Below are 19,152 nucleotides of genomic sequence, written 5' to 3' on the forward strand. Positions count from 1 at the left end.
GATGTGCTTACATCGTTTTGGTAATCTACCTTTAATTTAGAAATGTTACCCGATACAAATGTACAAGATAGTCGTTAACAGACAGACGGTCGCATCAACAAACAGACAGATGAAGGGAAACACTGACCAGAAAAACAGAAATAAACATCATAAAATGCCAGCATTGAACAGCCTCTCAGTTTGGGACTTTCTCCCTGTGTTGAAGACCTTTTGGTGACCTTGTGCTGTTTCCAACTCTTTAAGTCAGGTTGTTGTCTCTTTGACACACTTCCCATTTCAATTCTCAATTTTATTACATTCAAAATACCTACAATACATTTATAAACAGAGAAAAACAAGACTAAAAAGCAAAATTTCAAACAATAAATTTAAAGTAAAACCCCCTAGTGTCATAGAAACATTATCTGGTTTTTACTAATAGCTTTTGATATTCATACATCAATGTTCCAAAACTACCACAGGGATTTTAACATTCACAGATTTTACTTAACTAATCTCATACAAAATATTACACTTTCATAAAATAAGGAATAATGGTATTGGAATTGTTGGCTATGATCAGTCCATGATGAACTATTACTATCCAAACGAGAATACCAAATCTTGATTGATACATAGCCATAGTAAGGTCTTGTTGTGGTAATTATTTTTCTATTCCTTTGAGAAATATAAAATTACTTGAAGATATTTCAGCATCCTGTTTTTCTTGTACTACTGGGAATTTTAGAATGTATTGTTTTGTGATTCTTTCCTTTGACATCATGCAGTTGGACCATTAAAACATCTATTCCCCATAACAATTAAGCTTAACATTAAGATATATTGGCAAAAAAAATCAGGGTTTGCTCAAGTCTGTTTATCACAAGTCCGTATTTAAGTTCACTACCCTCCCTTATGATGATTAGATCTGACATTTAGTTTAAAAGAAAGAAAGGTAAAATGTATCATACTGAAAAGATATTGTAATCAATTAATCAATGAGGTATGAAATAGGTCAAGGTTACTTTGTAGTCTTTTGGAGAAGGTGATGTCTGTTATAGGTGTAGTCTTAAAAGTTTTGGTGATTCCTGAATGTGATCATTTTTATGATGGTTTTCCTCTTGTTAAACAAACATGTGCACTTTTCAATAATTCTATAAACCAAACATGGTCATTTTCAGTAACTTTAAAGTTGATGCAATTATCATTATAAAGATGAGGTCAAGGTCATTTTAACCCTATCAAATGTACATACAATATTAAAAACAATGGTTCTACTGATCTAATATAGTTGACCATGATTTAGAGTAAGGGCACAAATATTTCTAATGAGATGCACCACCGATGCCAACAACACTGACACCAATGACAGAATGTAGGAATGCTATGACAAAAGTTGAAGGCTCGACAAAAATCACCAATTCCTTACTGAAAGTAAAATACATGTCATCTGATCTAGAATACAAGGTCAAGGCTACTTAATCAACTGTCATCCTAATTAATGACCCAGAATATAAGGTCAAGGCTACTTAATCAACTTAGTCATCCTAATTAATAACCCAGAATATAAGGTCAAGACTAAGAGAATGTTTCACTTGGAAGGAGACATCAGAACTTTGATTAATCATTAAAGCAATGTTAAATTAAGGTGATTCATAATTTTATGAAACTAAGGTCGAGCCTCAAGGTCAGAACAACTTGACCTCATTTCATGATTCATTGATCCAGAGTTTAATTTCAAGGTGAATGGAAAAGAAAAGTTGTGGTGCATAAAGAATTGAATACAAAAATTTTATACATATACATTGACTTAACAATACACAGTGTGGGTTTGAGAAAAGTTATTTTGCCGTTACTGTCAAAGCAGAAATTTTCATGGAGGATTTAATTTTGTTTATTTCGTGGAAAGAACATATCCACAAAATGTAAACCCCCGCGTAAATTTAACCTGCATATATTATCACTTCCATTTAATTGAAACCACGAAATTAAATCCCCATGAAACCTTTTATAGAGACAAAACCACTGTATTTAACCCCACAATAATCACTGTTTCTACAGTATTTCTTAGCTGCTCAGTTGGCCCTATGTACTTTATATGTTGGGTATACAATATGATTGTATGCTATCTCTATTTCTCAAAAGATTTATTTTCACTTTTTGCAAAAATAATTAGAAATATGTGGCCTTCTTCTTTAGAAACACTTCAATAAATTGAATTAATCTTGAAGTATTAATGAAACTACTGCTGTTGGATTCTAAGGAAAGTATATATATGTGTTATCTCCCTTTATACAATGAAAAATTGGTTTGCTTTGACATGTTTGAAAGAATTTCAATATTTTAATAATTCATATACATGTACCTCAAGAAAAAAAAGGATAGACATACCAGCTATCTAATATCATTTTATCTATCATTTAATAGTATCTTTACATTTTCTGACAATCCTTGTTTTTTTCATAATTCTTAAGAGAATTAAAAATTCTTCAATTTTACTTCCATAATTGTAATTATTCATTTAAACAAGAAGTTTACCGAGCCTTGTATTAAGATTAGTCTGCAATGAATTAAAAATAGTTGCAAGATTTTAGACTTCGATTTTAAGTAAGTGGAGTTCTGCTGAGGTAATTATTTTTACAGCTCTCGAGGGAAATATCGAATGACGAAAAGAAATTACTGCATCCCTGTTTACTGATACCCTTGTGATTTGAATAATGTATTCTACTTTAGTTGTTCTTCCTTTGACTTTAACTACAATATTCCCAGTAGGAAATAGAATGCCATTAAAATCTAGCTGAATCAGCCAAAGTCTAACTGGAATCTGCACTCAGACTTCTATCATTGTGATCAAGCTTACTTTATGAGAAGTGAAAAGAAAAACGATGATATACAACAGTGGCTTTTTTTACAAAAACATCCTACGTCCAAAAGTTTATCGTAATTCATACTGAAATATTCATGACTTACTGGAGTCTTTTTTCTTTTCAGATTTTTTGCTATAAGAGGCACAATGCTTTATGTACTTCAGAACTAAAATATACTCTTGCTGCACAAATGATGCAGGAATTATTTTTCTTACTAAATTTTTTGGCCCATATGACAGAAGAGAAAAGAAATGTCTATATAATCTTTTTTTTACTCCTACTCCAAGATTTTAAAGAGTTAAATACATCAACTTTACATTCTAATGCATAGAAACAGCAATTTAATTCATCTGAACATAGCTTTTGTTAACCGTCATTTAATTCAGGTTTACACAGGGATATGTACTTTAAATTTAAATCGATTTTATGTAAAATCTACCAAAAAAGTTCGATAATTTAACTAATTTCATCAATAAAAGAATTCACTTGGATTTAAATGACACGCCATGTTGTAAAATTTGATCGGCAAAATCTCTTTATCCTACTGATAGATGTTACCTTTTCAGTCCATAATTTAAAACCACCCATCGCCTTTCATTTCCCACTAGAAAACATTTTGTGGTGTAGCGTAATTAAACCCACTGTGTTACGTTCTCAATGCTATTTTAGTATGTGAAACAGGATGCCCAAAAGTCGTATATTTTATTCCATAAAGCAACCTAATTGCATCGTGGTAGAGAATAGCTAAGACGGCCCGCTGTTTCTTGAATGAGAATCGTACCAGGAGCTTGAAGTTATGTTCAGTCTAATTCTACTGCATGACAAACTACCACCAGGAGATATTTATGTCATGAAACATCCTGCCTCGGAGCTTTCAATGTTCATTTCTTTATATGACAATAAAAATGTATTTCTATATATGGTAATACTTTTCACTGTGATGATAATACTTCAAGTAAAGGTCTGAAGTTTTAGCAACTGAACAACAATGATAATCTACAAAGTCTTAGTATTAAATATATTTACTTGTAAACATTCTTTTTCCATGTTTAATTCATATTTTAGTTTGTTTTTATACTGAAGATTTTTTTAATTCTATAAATTATTGAGTTGAAATTTTTCTCCTTTCACATTTTAGTAAAACTAATTGAAATCACACTTGTTTTAACATAAGCAAAGGGGAGTAACTCTAAAAACTACCAGTAGGCTTCTTTCATATATAAATATAGGCTAGTGAACTCAAATATGCATAAAAATTAGAAGAAAATTTTAAGTGTATGCAAATTTCACACAAATCAGAAGCTGAATGGCCAAAAAAAATGGGTAAATTACACTAACTTACCAAATGAGCAAAATTGTCTGAAGGTTCCATATACAAAGCATAAAACAGCTTGCAGTCACTTATATATACTCTCAGTAATAATCAGGTTTTATGTGAAGCTTCAAAAATCACTTATACTATATATCCTTTAAAGCCAATAAAACAATTTGCTGTAACTGTCAACTGATGCTCCCTAAACTGCACTATTTTAAAGATTTAAAAATAGCTGTTGTCTGCTCTATGGTCAGGTTGTTGTCCCTTTGACACATTCCCCATTTCCATTCTCAATTTTATGTATGATTGGTAAAGACAAAAATAAACATGTACTATTATTGTTAGATTTTCATCACTATAAGTGACGTCAATTCATAAGGGATACCATCCCCACAACCAAGTTAAAAATAATTAATTATAATTTATGTTAGTGACCTTGACCTCAGACCTTTTGACCTTAAATCAATAAGGCTTCCCCCCTTCTCATTACCTTTAATCTGTTTAAGTTTCATTCTAATCAAGCAGAGAATTTAACTCAAATTACTATCTGTAAACCATTTTTCAACAACAAAAAAACATTTAAATTATCAGGTTTAAAGAATTGCATCTAAGGTAACAACGACCTTGACCCTTTGACACCAAATCGCCATTACTTTTAAAAATTGAATTGTTAGTAAGTGACCTTGACCGAAGTGTTCAGGTTTAAAAGCTCTGGAATTTTCAGAAAGAGGTTATAAAAAAATCAACAGAATCTCATTTTATCATTATAATTGGCTCAGAGATAATTGGTCAAGTACCACATATTAACATGTTTAGTGGTTTTTGTCTGATAAATAAATCAAAACGTTTTGGCCTTATTTCAGAAAAAAGTATGTGAAGGAAAATTCAATTGACTTACGTAATTATGTACAACATAGAAACAGGATATAATTTAAGATTCTGATGAAGAGGAGAATAGACAAAACTTGGCTTCAACCTAAAAACAATGAAACTCAATTCTGTGCTTCACGTTAAATTAAAATTCCAAATATTTTTCTTTTCTGGTTCTTTTGGAATTTTTGTATAGAAACTTTTTGATGGATTAAGTAAAGAATTATTTTTACATTAAAGCATTTAATTTTCATGAGGACTATCAGTTATAAGTCTGCCAGAAAAATATCAGAACGAAATGTCACCTCCAGACTTCATGTACATATTTCATAACCCATTGGGAACCCCATAACACTTGGAATTCTATTGATTCTACTGATCTCACTAGGGATTTACAATGTTTTCACTGATGAACTTAAGGAACCCCGGGGGATTCATTTTCATTAGGATTGTATAGAGACCTGTCAATGGAACTTAAAACTACAAAGAAATAACTGCATTAATAATAATCATCCCAGAGGTTCTATAAAGTGACATAAAAATAACATTTATTATTAAATTTTAAACCTTCCTATGCTAAAATTTAATTGTATGTTTCTTATGAAATAATTATTTTAATCATATATTTATTTTTATATTTATTTTAGTATCGGGATTGCTCTAAACTAGAGCATATGCTTGTCTAGCCTTCAATCAGTTTTAATTTTTGTCTAAAGGGTTTGGGTCAATTCAACGTATAAAAATACCCCCTGCTAATGAATCAATGTTCAAAATTTGTATAATATAAACTTGTCAAACAAACTGACTACACTCATTCATTGACAAAAATGGAAATAAAATCCTTACCAATAGTTAAAATAAAGAAAACGCATTCATTTAAAAAAGTACCAAACACTTAATAATATAATATAACTTCACCTTTACTTTTTTACAATCATGGGATAATAATTTCACAAAATGTTAAAACTGATAAAACCCGACATGCATCAAAATTGATTATACCAGAAATTACCTATCATGGGGATTTGATTAAACCTTATACTGACTTAGGTTTCCTAAGTTACCATGGAATACAGCTGGGTATTGTTCTATCGGGTTTAGCACTCCACTGGTACGCTAATTAAATAAACCAGCAGGGGTCCCCCTGGTGGAAACATGCCAAACTATTTTCAATATCTTTATACCTGTTAGCCTTACACATCAAACTGTGAAATAGATCTATGTGAAAATGACATCTTCACATTTTTTTATCAATTTCATGCTAAGATCTATAGGAAATATTTCTTATTCTAGGTTTCAGTTCAGTAAAATATAGGACAGGAAAAAACTTGTACCTGTTAAGGAAGTTTCTAGTTATATCTTTTTATGAATAAGGAAAATGAAGGAAATTGGTGATTTTTTCTTTCTATCAAAGAGAAGTGATCCGATAGCCTCAGGGATGTTGTAAAAAACAGCTTTCTCTATTTCAAAGGTAGTCTCCCACCGATTTGTTCTAGTTAGCATTGTCAAAGCCTATAAAAGTCCACATTATCTATTATTATTATTTTATGAAATACTTAATAATAACACTTTGTTAAATACAATGAGTTTTTGATAGGAAGCTGGGGACTAATTCTCCATTTTTTACAATTAACTTAGCTTTCTATGCATTTCATTTTTTGACTACTGGTAAAGTAAAAGTTTTTAGGGCTTTTTGTTAAGTGATTCAAGCATTGTATATATAATTTAGTCAAAGTTGAAATGGATATTTTTTTTCAAAAATAGATAACTAACAGTAAAATTATGCTCTCTTTGTGATTTGCAATCTATCCGTTCAAAACAAGCTACAACACAGTACTATATAACTCCATGACAATATTTCACAAAAAAAGACAATGCATCACGATTACAAACTTGCAGTACGTATCATTCATAGCTCGCAGGCCATGTTCTTTCTATTCCATGAGGAGCTAAAATTTTAAACTTTTACATAAAACTCATTAGCAAAGTTATCATCCAGGACGTTTAACATATAAACAATTGAATGCTTCATGTTTTCATAAATATTTGTATTCCTGAAGGACATGGTATATTTAAAGATTTAAGAAGGGTTTTAGTTCTTTTGTCCTAAGAGAACATTGGGAATTAGAATAAATTACCAGTGATTCTAAAATATTGATCTGTGCTACTGATATACATATGGATGCATGTCAAACTCATTATTTAGGAATACATTACAAAACACCACCAACCCATAACTGCACGTTCAATGCTTATAACTAATAGATGTAAGAAGAGGTGATATGAGTGCCAATGAGACACTTCTCTTATCCAAGTCATAACTTGTAAAAGTAAACTATTATATGTCAAAGTAACGAGAAAGCCAAAGTCCAAAGACAAATTACTCACCAGTTAGACAATTTGCTTCTGTGGTTCATTGCATGACCAAGTACTCACCTGTAAGACAATGTGTGTTCCTGAGGTCCCACACCAAATTACTCAACAGTAAGACAAATTACTCAACAGTAAGACAATGTGTCGTCCTGAGGTCCCACACCAAGTACTCACCTGTAAGACAATGTGTGTTCCTGAGGTCCCACACCAAATTACTCAATAGTAAGACAATATGTGTTCCTGAGGTCCCACACCAAATTACTCAATAGTAAGACAATATGTGTTCCTGAGGTCCCACACCAAATTACTCAACAGTAAGACAATGTGTGGTCCTGAGGTCCCACACCAAATTACTCAATAGTAAGACAATGTGTAGCCTAAGGTCCCACACCAAATTACTCAATAGTAAGACAATATGTGTTCCTGAGGTGTCACATCAAATTACTCAATAGTAAGACAATATGTGTTCCTGAGGTCCCACACCAAATTACTCAACAGTAAGACAATGTGTGGTCCTGAGGTTCCAAACCAAATTACTCAACAGTAAGACAATATGTGTTCCTGAGGTCCCACACCAAATTACTCAATAGTAAGACAATATGTGTTCCTGAGGTCCCACACCAAATTACTCAACAGTAAGACAATGTGTCGTCCTGAAGTCCCACACCAAATTATTCAACAGTAAGACAATGTGTGGTCCTGAGGTCCCACACCAAATTACTCAACAGTAAGACAATATGTGTTCCTGAGGTCCCACACCAAATTACTCAACAGTAAGACAATATGTGTTCCTGAGGTCCCACACCAAATTACTCAACAATAAGACAATATGTGTTCCTGAGGTCCCACACCAAATTACTCAACAGTAAGACAATATGTGTTCCTGAGGTCCCACACCAAATTACTCAATAGTAATACAATATGTGTTCCTGGGGTCCCTCACCAAATTACTCAACAATAAGACAATATGTGTTCCTGAGGTCCCACACCAAATTACTCAACAGTAAGACAATGTGTGTTCCTGAGGTCCCACACCAAATTACTCAATAGTAAGACAATATGTGTTCCTGAGCTCCCACACCAAATTACTCAACAGTAAGACAATATGTGTTCCTGAGGTCCCACACCAAATTACTCAATAGTAAGACAATATGTGTTCCTGAGGTCCCACACCAAATTACTCAACAGTAAGACAATATGTGTTCCTGAGGTCCCACACCAAATAACTCAACATTAAGACAATGTGTCGTCCTGAAGTCCCACACCAAATTACTCAACAGTAAGACAATATGTGTTCCTGAGGTCCCACACCAAATTACTCAACAGTAAGACAATATGTGTTCCTGAGGTCCCACACCAAATTACTCAACAGTAAGACAATATGTGTTCCTGAGGTCCCACACCAAATTACTCAATAGTAAGACAATATGTGTTCCTGAGGTCCCACACCAAATTACTCAACAGTAAGACTATGTGTGGTCCTGAGGTCCCACACCAAATTACTCAACAGTAAGACAATGTGTGGTCCTGAGGTCTATGGCCCAATTATTACTCTCCAGTTAGACAATTTATGAACCAATTACTCACCAGAGAGACAATCCATATTCCTGTGGTCCATGAATTGGTCCATGCTGTTAAAACTGTCCCCACACAGATCACAGTTATAGTGGGATGGTGTGTCCATGGAGACAACAACTTGGTCTGCTTCTTGTTCAAACATAACTTTCTTATCATCACATTCTTCTGTAAAAAAACAAACTTTAACACTGAGGAGAGATATTCATATTCACTTTAACAGAGTGACCATTCACAAATTGGAACATTAGTGTACAAACATCTTTGATTGGACCCTGCTTTTGTTGTATACCGGCTGCTGATATATACAAATACAGATATTGAATTTTCAAACTTGTTAAATGTCTTCCATGTTGATTAATTATAAAACTTTAGAGAACTCTGTATTTAGGTCTTAGAAGTTCATCTAGTGTATCACTGGTACTGAATATGCATGCAGTATTTGCCACTGAAAATTAAGCAACTAACAATCAATCAATCTATTGTATCACTAGCCTGTTAGCACTAAATTTTTGACTTTCGCACTATACACACGTCAGTTTTGACCGTTTTCCTGTTAAAGCTAAGTGGTATTCTCTATGCACTCTGTCTTCCTCCACAAATAAAAGCTATAGCTACCAAGATATATCATAGAGTGGTGAAGGCAGTGTAGGACACAGCCGGTCGCCTGGTTGCCAAATGCGACCAAAACCTTGATTGGGCGATTAGAAACTGTAAAAAGATAGATAGTTACTGACCCAAAAATAAATCATTGGGCGAGTGCATTATTATTCTAAAAATCGTAATTACTCCTAAAAATAACACACCCCAACTTCGGAACAATCATTTTCGGATATCCTCTGGTCACATCGTTGAAATGAACAAGTTGAGGAGGTGTTCCATAATTGGAAGGATATACATATATAAGAAAAATAAGTGCAAAAGAATATTAACATGGCGGATGACAAACACGTGGTGCGTGATATTGCTTGATTAGTGGGTCAAATAAGGCTTTACTGGCAATGGTGATCGCTAAACAAATTGTGTTTTATAAAAGATAACGACAGCCATTGACAGTAAAATCTCGTCTGACCCACTAAACCAAACAAAGACAAGGAAATTATGAAAAGAACTATAACACGCGGATACAAATGAGAAGCTGTCAAAATATGTTTCACGGAACCCCCAAGGACACAAGTGATAAGAACATATTACGTTTATAAAATGTCTTTTGATTTTGTTTAGCACTGACATTTTGTATTGAAATACAAACTTTTGAAATGACTGCCTGGATAGGATATCGCGAAAATTCTCAGTTCTAATTTTAATATATCAATTCGCAGAACATGTTTGATACAAAATCTTCAGGGATGAGCACTACATCACTATGCAACCGAAACCGGTAATGGAACTTCACTTCTCGATACTCTCATGGAATGAGAGGTCACCTTTTCCTCTTCAAAACCCTATATTGATTTATATTATAGGCACTGGACAGTGAGGTTTCATGTGGGTTTTTTTTCATTTTTTATGACTCAACACGGAAACAAATTTGAGTAAAATAATTGGGCTACCAATTGGCATTTTGGGCCAGTGAAGTAATTTTTTTACTGTCCTACACTGTGAAAGTGGTGTTAAACACCAACATTTACTCATTCAATACAAGAATGGAATACAATAATTCATCTTTAAGAAAACGTGATGTGCTAATGCTAATACAATAACATTTACATAGCAATGAATACAATATTCTTATCTGATCTAATCACATTCTTTGACAATTGTTAAATTATGCTGCGGACACAAACATCAGAAACAGCATGCATAAATCTGTCTTTTAAATCAAAGACATGATATATATATATAGTAAAAGATAATATTATATATATAACAATAGTTTCCTGCTTGATTAACTGATTAATAGTTGAAAATGCAAAAAATCAGTTTTACAAAAATATTGGCGGATCCAGGGGGTTAGGGGGGGTTGAAACCCCCCTTATTTTTTCGCATGATCAATGCATTTTAATGGGTGCATATAGTTTGGAACCCCCTTTACTCTGGGTTGGGAAACCCCCTTTTAAAATGGATGGATCTACCCCTGAAAAAGATAATTAACCTTAAAAGTTCCTTAACAATGAAGAATAAAAAAAAACATGAACAAGATGAAAATTTGAACTAGGTAGAATGGTTTTACATTAAAATGGTTTAAGGATTTAGCTGTTCATGTCCATTTTGTTTATATATTTTTTACTTCTTCTTTCTGATATTTTCATAAAAGCAGTTAAGAAAATTCTGCCATGTTAACTTTCCTTTTCAAACTTGAGTAACTTCATTCCTGGAGATTTAAAAAAAAAAATATTTTTTAACATGATTCAGCCCATTCTTTGTTTCAATGGGGATGGAAGGAAAGGACCTCATTTGAGCCCCATTTCAAGATCATAACTTCAACTTAAAGATGTATGTAATGATTGGTGGTGAAACCATTAGCTGTGTTTCCAATTAGGGTCAACTACGAATCTGATATATTGTAACCAATGAAAAAAGGTGTTACAAAAAGTCACGATAGAATTTACCTGTCTCTTGGTCTTCTTCATCTTCCCCTGCAAAATAGAAGACTTCAGTAAATATTGGTTTATCATTTAAATTAATTCAAATTTCCAAGGGAAAAAATATCAAGGGACATAACTCACTTAATAGCAGTTAATATGACTTTTTAACTCTGGTTTCAAACATTCATTTCTGATGTATTGTTAAAACAAACCTTTGAATCCATAATCTGGTACACCTTGTATGTGAAAACAATTAAAAATAAGGCAAACATGACAGACAGATACAGGGGGAAAAAATGCATTTTTCTATATATATCTCTTACAATATGTTGCACTGAAAGACAAAGGATAAGAAAGGGTATAAATGTGACGTTTCCTCCACCTTTTTTCTGGTAGAAAAACTCATTCTTAAGTGGGCATTCATTTAATTCAGTGGTATAAATATATTTGAAAATTCAGTCCTCAGAGTCAACTCTAAATTTAATGTCATTTATTAGAACTGTTCAAGCTCACTGGGTGTTCAGAACTCTTATTTAAAACTCTCTGAGGGGTCAATGGGTCACCTGTTGCAAGAACAATGTCTGTCCCTATTCAACATACTCTCAACTTGTCCGTTGACAGTCTAAATTTTCCACCATTTTCCTGGTAGATGATCTTTGCAGAACCTTTTTTACTATAAATAATCATGGTAATATATACTTCCTTAATAATTACCGGTATGAATATTAACAATCAATCAATCAATCAATCAATTCAGTTATTTAACTGCATGAAAAAACGATCGAACTCTTTGAACATGTCAAAATGAATAAATCTTTCATTGCAAAAAAGCAAACATAACAGATTCTATCTTTAAAAAATCTGCCTACATGTAAAAATTAAATCACCAAATATCTTTCAGATAAAAGAATTCATTCCATAAACTATTTCCTCTTCAATTATTTTCCAGACATAATGGTAACCATGGAAACTTTGATGGAAGTCATGTCATTAGAAAGTGTCGTGAGGGATTTGAATGAACACCACGGGACGTCAATCATATACAAGAATAGCTATGGGGTTTTTCTTTATGTTTACGCTGTGTTTTACTGACACAAGGGAAAACTCCTGTGAGATCTACTGTTTAAAATCAATACTCAACAATAATATCGCTGGAAAGTTTCTATAGCATATAGACACAAACCAAATTTTTTTCATAATTTTGTAATTAATGTTGAAAGTTGGAATAATATCATACAATCCCCTGATACAGACCTGATTTGTTGGTTTATTATAATTTACATTTCCAAGTTAATAACTTAAACAAATTATTACTAATCATGTTTTAAAGGAAGAATATATTATAACCACAATACCTAAAAAATGGTTTGTGTGATTTTAGTTGTCAACAAAAAATAACATGAACAAGAGGGCACGATTGTTGAAATGTCTTTCCTGCTTTACTGGCCTTTGATTTAATGTTGAAAGTCTGAAGGATGAAGGTTAATACATGTATACTAAAATATCACATAAAAGTAACATTTTAAAAGATCTATGACAATGAGGTCAAGGTCAGACAGACATGTAAACCTAATGTGACCTTACAATAAAATTGAGAATGGAAATGGGGAATGTGTCAAAGAGATAACAACCCGACCAAATAAAAAAACAACAGCAGAAGGTCACCAACAGGTCTTCAATGTAGGGAGAAATTCCCGCACCCGAGGCGTCCTTCAGCTGGCCCCTAAACAAATATATACTAGTTCAGTGATAATGAACGCCATACTAGTTTCCAAATTGCACACTAGAAACTAAAATTAAAATAATATAAGACTAACAAAGGCCAGAGGCTCCTGACTTGGGACAGGCACAAAAATGCGGCGGGGTTAAACCTGTTTGTGAGATCTCAACCCTCCCCCTATACCTCTAACCAATGTAGAAAAGTAAACGCATAACAATATGCACATTAAAATTCAGTTCAAGAGAAGTCCGAGTTTGATGTCAGAAGATGTAACCAAAGAAAATAAACAAAATGAAAATAATACATAAGGCCATAATAAATAATAGGTTTGTTTGCCCAAACGCTACCTACCCAGAAAAAAGCTGCCTACTCAAATTCTTTTTATGTCCTGATTTGATGAAGTTTTTCTTTAATCAAATAGGCATGAAGACTAATAAACATCTGATACTTCAATTTCTTTTTTTGAAAAAAAAAAGAAAATGCCTACCTACCTACCCACTGTCTCAACCTTTGGGTAGGGTTTGGGCAAACCAAAATATTTTTAAGTGTGGCCTAAATAACAACAGACTACTAGCAGTTAACTGACATGCCAGCTCCAGACTTCAATTAAACTGACTGAAAGATTATGATTTCATCATATATAGATATAGGAAGATGTGGTGTGAGTGCCAATGAGACAACTCTCCATCCTATGAACATCAGACACAATCCTTCCTGTTAGGGGTTTAGTATCATACCATCATAACATATATGAGAAGAACATAACCTGTGTCATGCCAACAACTGTTTTTAGAATAAATGTGTTTAGTTCCATTGCAAAAACCTTATCAGTGGCTCAATATTAACGCCAAAATATGCAATCTTTACTGACTTGACAACAGTATCGTAATTATATCCCTTCTTAATAAGTCTATTCAAAGGTTTTGTAAGTTTCTGAGGTGAATACTGACACCTTTGTGCTTTATAAAGAATATTTCCATAAAAAATTGGATGTGAAATACCTGAACGTATAAGAAGTCTGCATGTTGAGCTATATTATGTTATGAACTAAATAAAGATGACCTATTTCTTATGGTAATTGAAAAACAGACCAAAACACATAATCTTAAATTGATCAATAAACCATGGCAAAGAGGTCATGGTCAGATTATACTTGCCACACTGCAGACAAGTACAACTAATAATTATTCCATACGTGAAATATAGCTAACCTTTTCCTATTTTTTGTAAAATCACATCAAAACACAAAATCTTAACATTGACCAATGAGCCAGGAAAATGAGGTCAATGTCAGATGATATCAGCCAGACAGATATGTACATCTTAAAATCATGGAAATCATTCCATACACCAAATAAAGTTGGTCTTGTACACAATGTACCTGTGAGACTTTATTCAAAAGGGTTATAACTAGAAATGCTCCTGAACCTGTGAGATAATGGTCATAAAGATTCCATGAACAGATGCTCCAGTACCAGGGAGACTTTATTCTTAGAACCCCTTATTCTTGACTATAAAGATTTATAACTCCTTAAGAGGTCAATTTATATTTTGGTCATTTTGACTTCTTAGTAGATCTTACTTTGCTGAACATTATAGCTGCTTACAGTTTATCTGTATCCATAATCATGATAATAATATTTAAGATAATAACTAAACTAGAGGCTCCAAAGAGGCTGTGTCGCTCACCTTGGTCTATGTGAACATTAAACAAAGGACGCATTTGAATTCATGACAAAATTGTGTGTTGGTGATGGTGATGTGTTTGTACATCTTACTTTGTTGAACATTCTTGCTGCATACAATTATTTCTATCTATATTGAACTTAGCCTGAAAGTTTCAGTCAAAAATGTTAGTTAAAATTTACAAATTTTATGAAAATTGTTAAAAATTGACTATAAAGGACAATAACTCCTTAGGGGGTCAATTGACCATTTTGGTCATGTTGACTTATTTTTAGGTCTTACTTTGCTGTACATTATTGTTGTTAACAGTTTATCTCTATCTATAATAATATTCAAGATAATAACAAACTAGAGGCTCTCAAGAGCCTGTGTCGCTTACCTTGGTTTATGTGCATATTAAACAATAGACACAGATAAATTCATAACAAAATTGTGTTCTGGTGATGGTGATGTGTTTTTAGATCTTACTTTACTGAACATTCTTGTTGCTACAATTATCTCTATCTATAATGAAGTGGCCCAGTAATTACAGTGGAAAATATTTTCTAAAAATCTACCAAAATTTATGAAAAATGTAAAAAATTGACTATTAAGGGCAATAACTCCAAAAGGGGTCAACTGACCATATCAGTCGTGTTGACTTATTTGTAAATCTAACTTTGCTGAACATTATTGCTGTTAATTGTTTATCTCTATCTATAATATTATTCAAGATAATAACCAAAAACAGCAAAATTTCCTTAAAATTACTAATTCAAGAGCAGCAACCCAACAACTGGTTGTTAGATTCATCTGAAACTTTCCTGGGCAGATAGATCTTGACCTGATAAACAATTTAACTCAATGCCAGATTTGCTCTTTATGCTTTGGTTTTTGAGTTATAAGCCAAAAACTGCATTTTACCCCTATGTTCTATTTTTAGTCATGGTGGCCATCTTGGTTGGTTGACCAGGTCATCAAACACACTTTTTAAACTAAATACCACAATGATGATTGTGGGCAAGTTTGATTTAACTTGGCCCAGTAGTTTCAGAGGAGAAGATTTTTATAAAAGATTACTAAGATTTACGAAAAATGGTTAAAAATTGACTATAAAGGGCAATAACTCCTAAAGAGGTCAACCGACCATTATGGTCATGTTGACTTATTTGTAAATCTTATTTTGCTGAACATTTTTGTCTTGACAGTTTATCTCTATCTATAATAATATTCAAGATAATAACCAAAAACAGCAAAATTTCTTTAAAATTACCAATTCAGGGGCAGCAACCCAACATCGGGTTGTTCGATTCATCTGAAATTTGTACAGCAGTTAGTTCTTGACCTGATAAACAATTTTAACCCGTGTCAGATTTGCTTTAAATGCTTTGGTTTTTGAGTTATTTGCCAAAAACTGCATTTTACCCCTATGTTCTATTTTTAGCCATGGCGGCCATCTTGGATAGGTGACTGGGTCACCGGACACAACTTTTAAACTAGATGCCCTAATGATGAATGTGGCCAAGTTTGGTATAATTTGGCCCAGTAGTTTCAGAGGAGAAGATTTTTGTAAAAGTTAACGAGGACGACGGAGGATGACGGACGCCGGACGCAAAGTGATGGGATAAGCTTACTTGGCCCTTTGGGCCAGGTGAGCAAAAAATACAAAATAACCCTAAAATTTTATGTGACAGTAATTTGACAAAACAGACTAGGAGTCGAGAATGATGAGAAAAACTCTCAGTAAGTGAGCTAAAAAAAGGTCAAGGTCCTGTACATCATGTACATGTATCTACCATTTAAAATGTTAGATAAAAATGACAGTATAAGATTGTCGCCTACATACATGTACATGAATGATGGCAAACACTTCTACCAAATATGAGAGCTTTCTATAAAAGAATCTCAAAGAAGCTGCTGTTTTTGTGAGAAAAAAAACATCAAGTCCTTTAACTCCTTTAAATGGATTGGATCCAATTAGTTAAACAATATGGTCAACTTCATATGATGGCAAACAATGAACCTAATTAAGTATATGAGAGCTTTCTCTGGAGTGGTGCTTCATCAAGGTATAGATCTTTTGGTACATTTTTTTTAAATGGTCAAAGTCCCATAACTCCCATGAAAATTATCAACTCTTAATAATAATGATAAAGCATTAACAAAAGTCAATCCATTAGACATATAAGTATAGTGCATTTATAAACCCCTTTCTACCTACATTCTGTTTGTGTGACTTTATTGCCAGTATTTCTCCTTTCATCCTAATCCCTAAATTTACATGTATAAAAAAGGGGGGTGGGAATGAACATATTATACCAATTAAATACTTACATTACTACTGTGTAAAAATTGAACTCTATTTAAACAACTTGATTAATTTGTGAAGATATGAAACACTTTTAAATGAAATTAGAATGTCTTTGACAGTTGGCCTGTGTCTTGTATTAATAATCAAATTCAAAAGTAAATACATTTAACAGTTTGGCACATGGTATCTAGTTATTTATAATATGCTGATATACATTACATGTACCTAAAATTGTACTTAAAACCCACTTACTTTTAAAAGATCTTGGTCTTGCTTGCTTTCTTCTCGACATCTTTGGAATGCAGAAAACAGTATGTCTTGACAGTTTTTTTTCTGAAAACTTTTTTTATATCCTTGTGTGTGAAAAAATTCTAGTATTATTATTCTCAGTGAACAAGATCACATTAAACTAATTTTATTTTCTCTTTATTGTCTTGTTGTAGAAAAAGTTCAGCACAATAATATCCTGTCAATTTTAAATGCATCATAAAATTTCCTTATTGAAAAATCAAACTTTTAACATTTTATAATCTCATTTCTCTATAAACCTAAAATTATACACAACTGAGTTATAAATGTTATTTCAGTAAGTTAAAAGCATGCCATGTGGAGATTGGCTACGTCAGTGTATAAATATTGAATTGCTTTGTAGCAGAGAAATCCCCAGGGGTGCTCCCCGCTGAGAGTTTCTTTTTAGATTCGTGTTCAATAAACAGCTGTGCCAAGCTGCCTCCGATATCGACCAATGGTTTGCGCCAGGTAAATTATTGTCGAGAAGGGTGTATTCATTAATAACACTTAAGTATTGAACGTTTTCCTCAGGGAGACGTTTCATGCTGTTTTGTCGATGAACAATTCCCAGTGGGACTTCCAGTCAGGTTTCAAATAATCTGTCTTGTATTGTTTGTCTGTACTGCATGACTTCGCCTATAGACGACATGAATAGCGCAGAGAGACTACGAATGGTTTCCGCGGGAACATGAGAGTTCATTCCCTTACGTTAGGAATGTGTAAAATGTTGCTTTGGAATTTATAAGACACGGCTGCTTTTTTTCAAAGGGGTCCACAAATAACCATACAGTTTATCACTGAGTTTATGTAAAATCAGTAATTGTAATTTAAAAAAATAGATATAATAAAAGAAATTCAAACATTACAATAATCGTTAAAATTTGATTATGACTGAACTTTCCAGAAGTCGGATTGTAAATGCCTATGGGTACTGCGTGAATTTTTTTCCATAACAACATATAGGTAAGGTATCTTTTTCGGATTCTATAAGTTATCGACGGAGATGCTATTTAACCGACTCCGGCAAAATAGCCTACTTTGCGCTATTTTACATGCAGGCCGTCTGTCAAATTAGCGATTAAGAAATTCATAAAGTTTTGCTTTTTCTAGGCCGTTATTCAGATTTTTTAGTATATATTATTTACGAATTGAAAGAAAAGTAGAAACATACACATACATGTTAATAAGTAATCTATGATGAAATGCTTTCTTTAAAAACATATGTCATATAATATATATGCCATATGCATGAGCAAAATTGCATATTAACTTTGATATTTAAAAAAAAATACCCTATTATGTTTTGAAGTTTAAGGTGACTTGATGCAAGGAGGCTATTTTGCTTACTCGCACTGCCTTAACTGAAAAAAATATGTAAACATTTGTATTGTTTGCATATTTCAAAACTTATTTGGTATGATTTTTAAAGGACTTCGATCCGCACCACGCATATTTTATATATTTTTTTTTAATTATGTAACAGAACCACCTGTTATTTCATGTAAATGAAATTCAGTGACGTTAGCAATTATAGGCCACCGTACGGCCTTCAACAATGAGAAAAGTCCATACTGTATATAGTCAGCTCACTAGAGGCCCCGGCATGAAAAATATGAAACAGTTCAATTGAGAAGACTAAAGTGCTATGATTCATGATA

At 32.8% G+C, this 19,152-nt stretch overlaps 1 protein-coding gene across 1 annotated transcript in view; it reads right to left on the reverse strand.

Moving 5' to 3' along the window:
- The window catches only part of LOC134721846 (zinc finger protein 423-like), a 30,376-nt gene extending 12,241 nt beyond the window's left edge, over window positions 1-18,135 (reverse strand). The window contains exons 1-3 of the mRNA XM_063585094.1: window positions 17,456-18,135; window positions 11,532-11,558; window positions 8,992-9,147 (exon numbers count right to left, since the gene is read on the reverse strand). Coding sequence (XP_063441164.1) covers window positions 8,992-9,147; window positions 11,532-11,558; window positions 17,456-17,495 — 223 coding nt within the window. The 5' untranslated portion in view covers window positions 17,496-18,135. The remainder of the gene's footprint in view (window positions 1-8,991; window positions 9,148-11,531; window positions 11,559-17,455) is intronic.
- Window positions 18,136-19,152: the final 1,017 nt, after the last annotated feature.

Source organism: Mytilus trossulus, chromosome 6 (assembly GCF_036588685.1).
Source record: "Mytilus trossulus isolate FHL-02 chromosome 6, PNRI_Mtr1.1.1.hap1, whole genome shotgun sequence".
Classification (NCBI taxonomy): Eukaryota; Metazoa; Mollusca; class Bivalvia; order Mytilida; family Mytilidae; genus Mytilus; species Mytilus trossulus.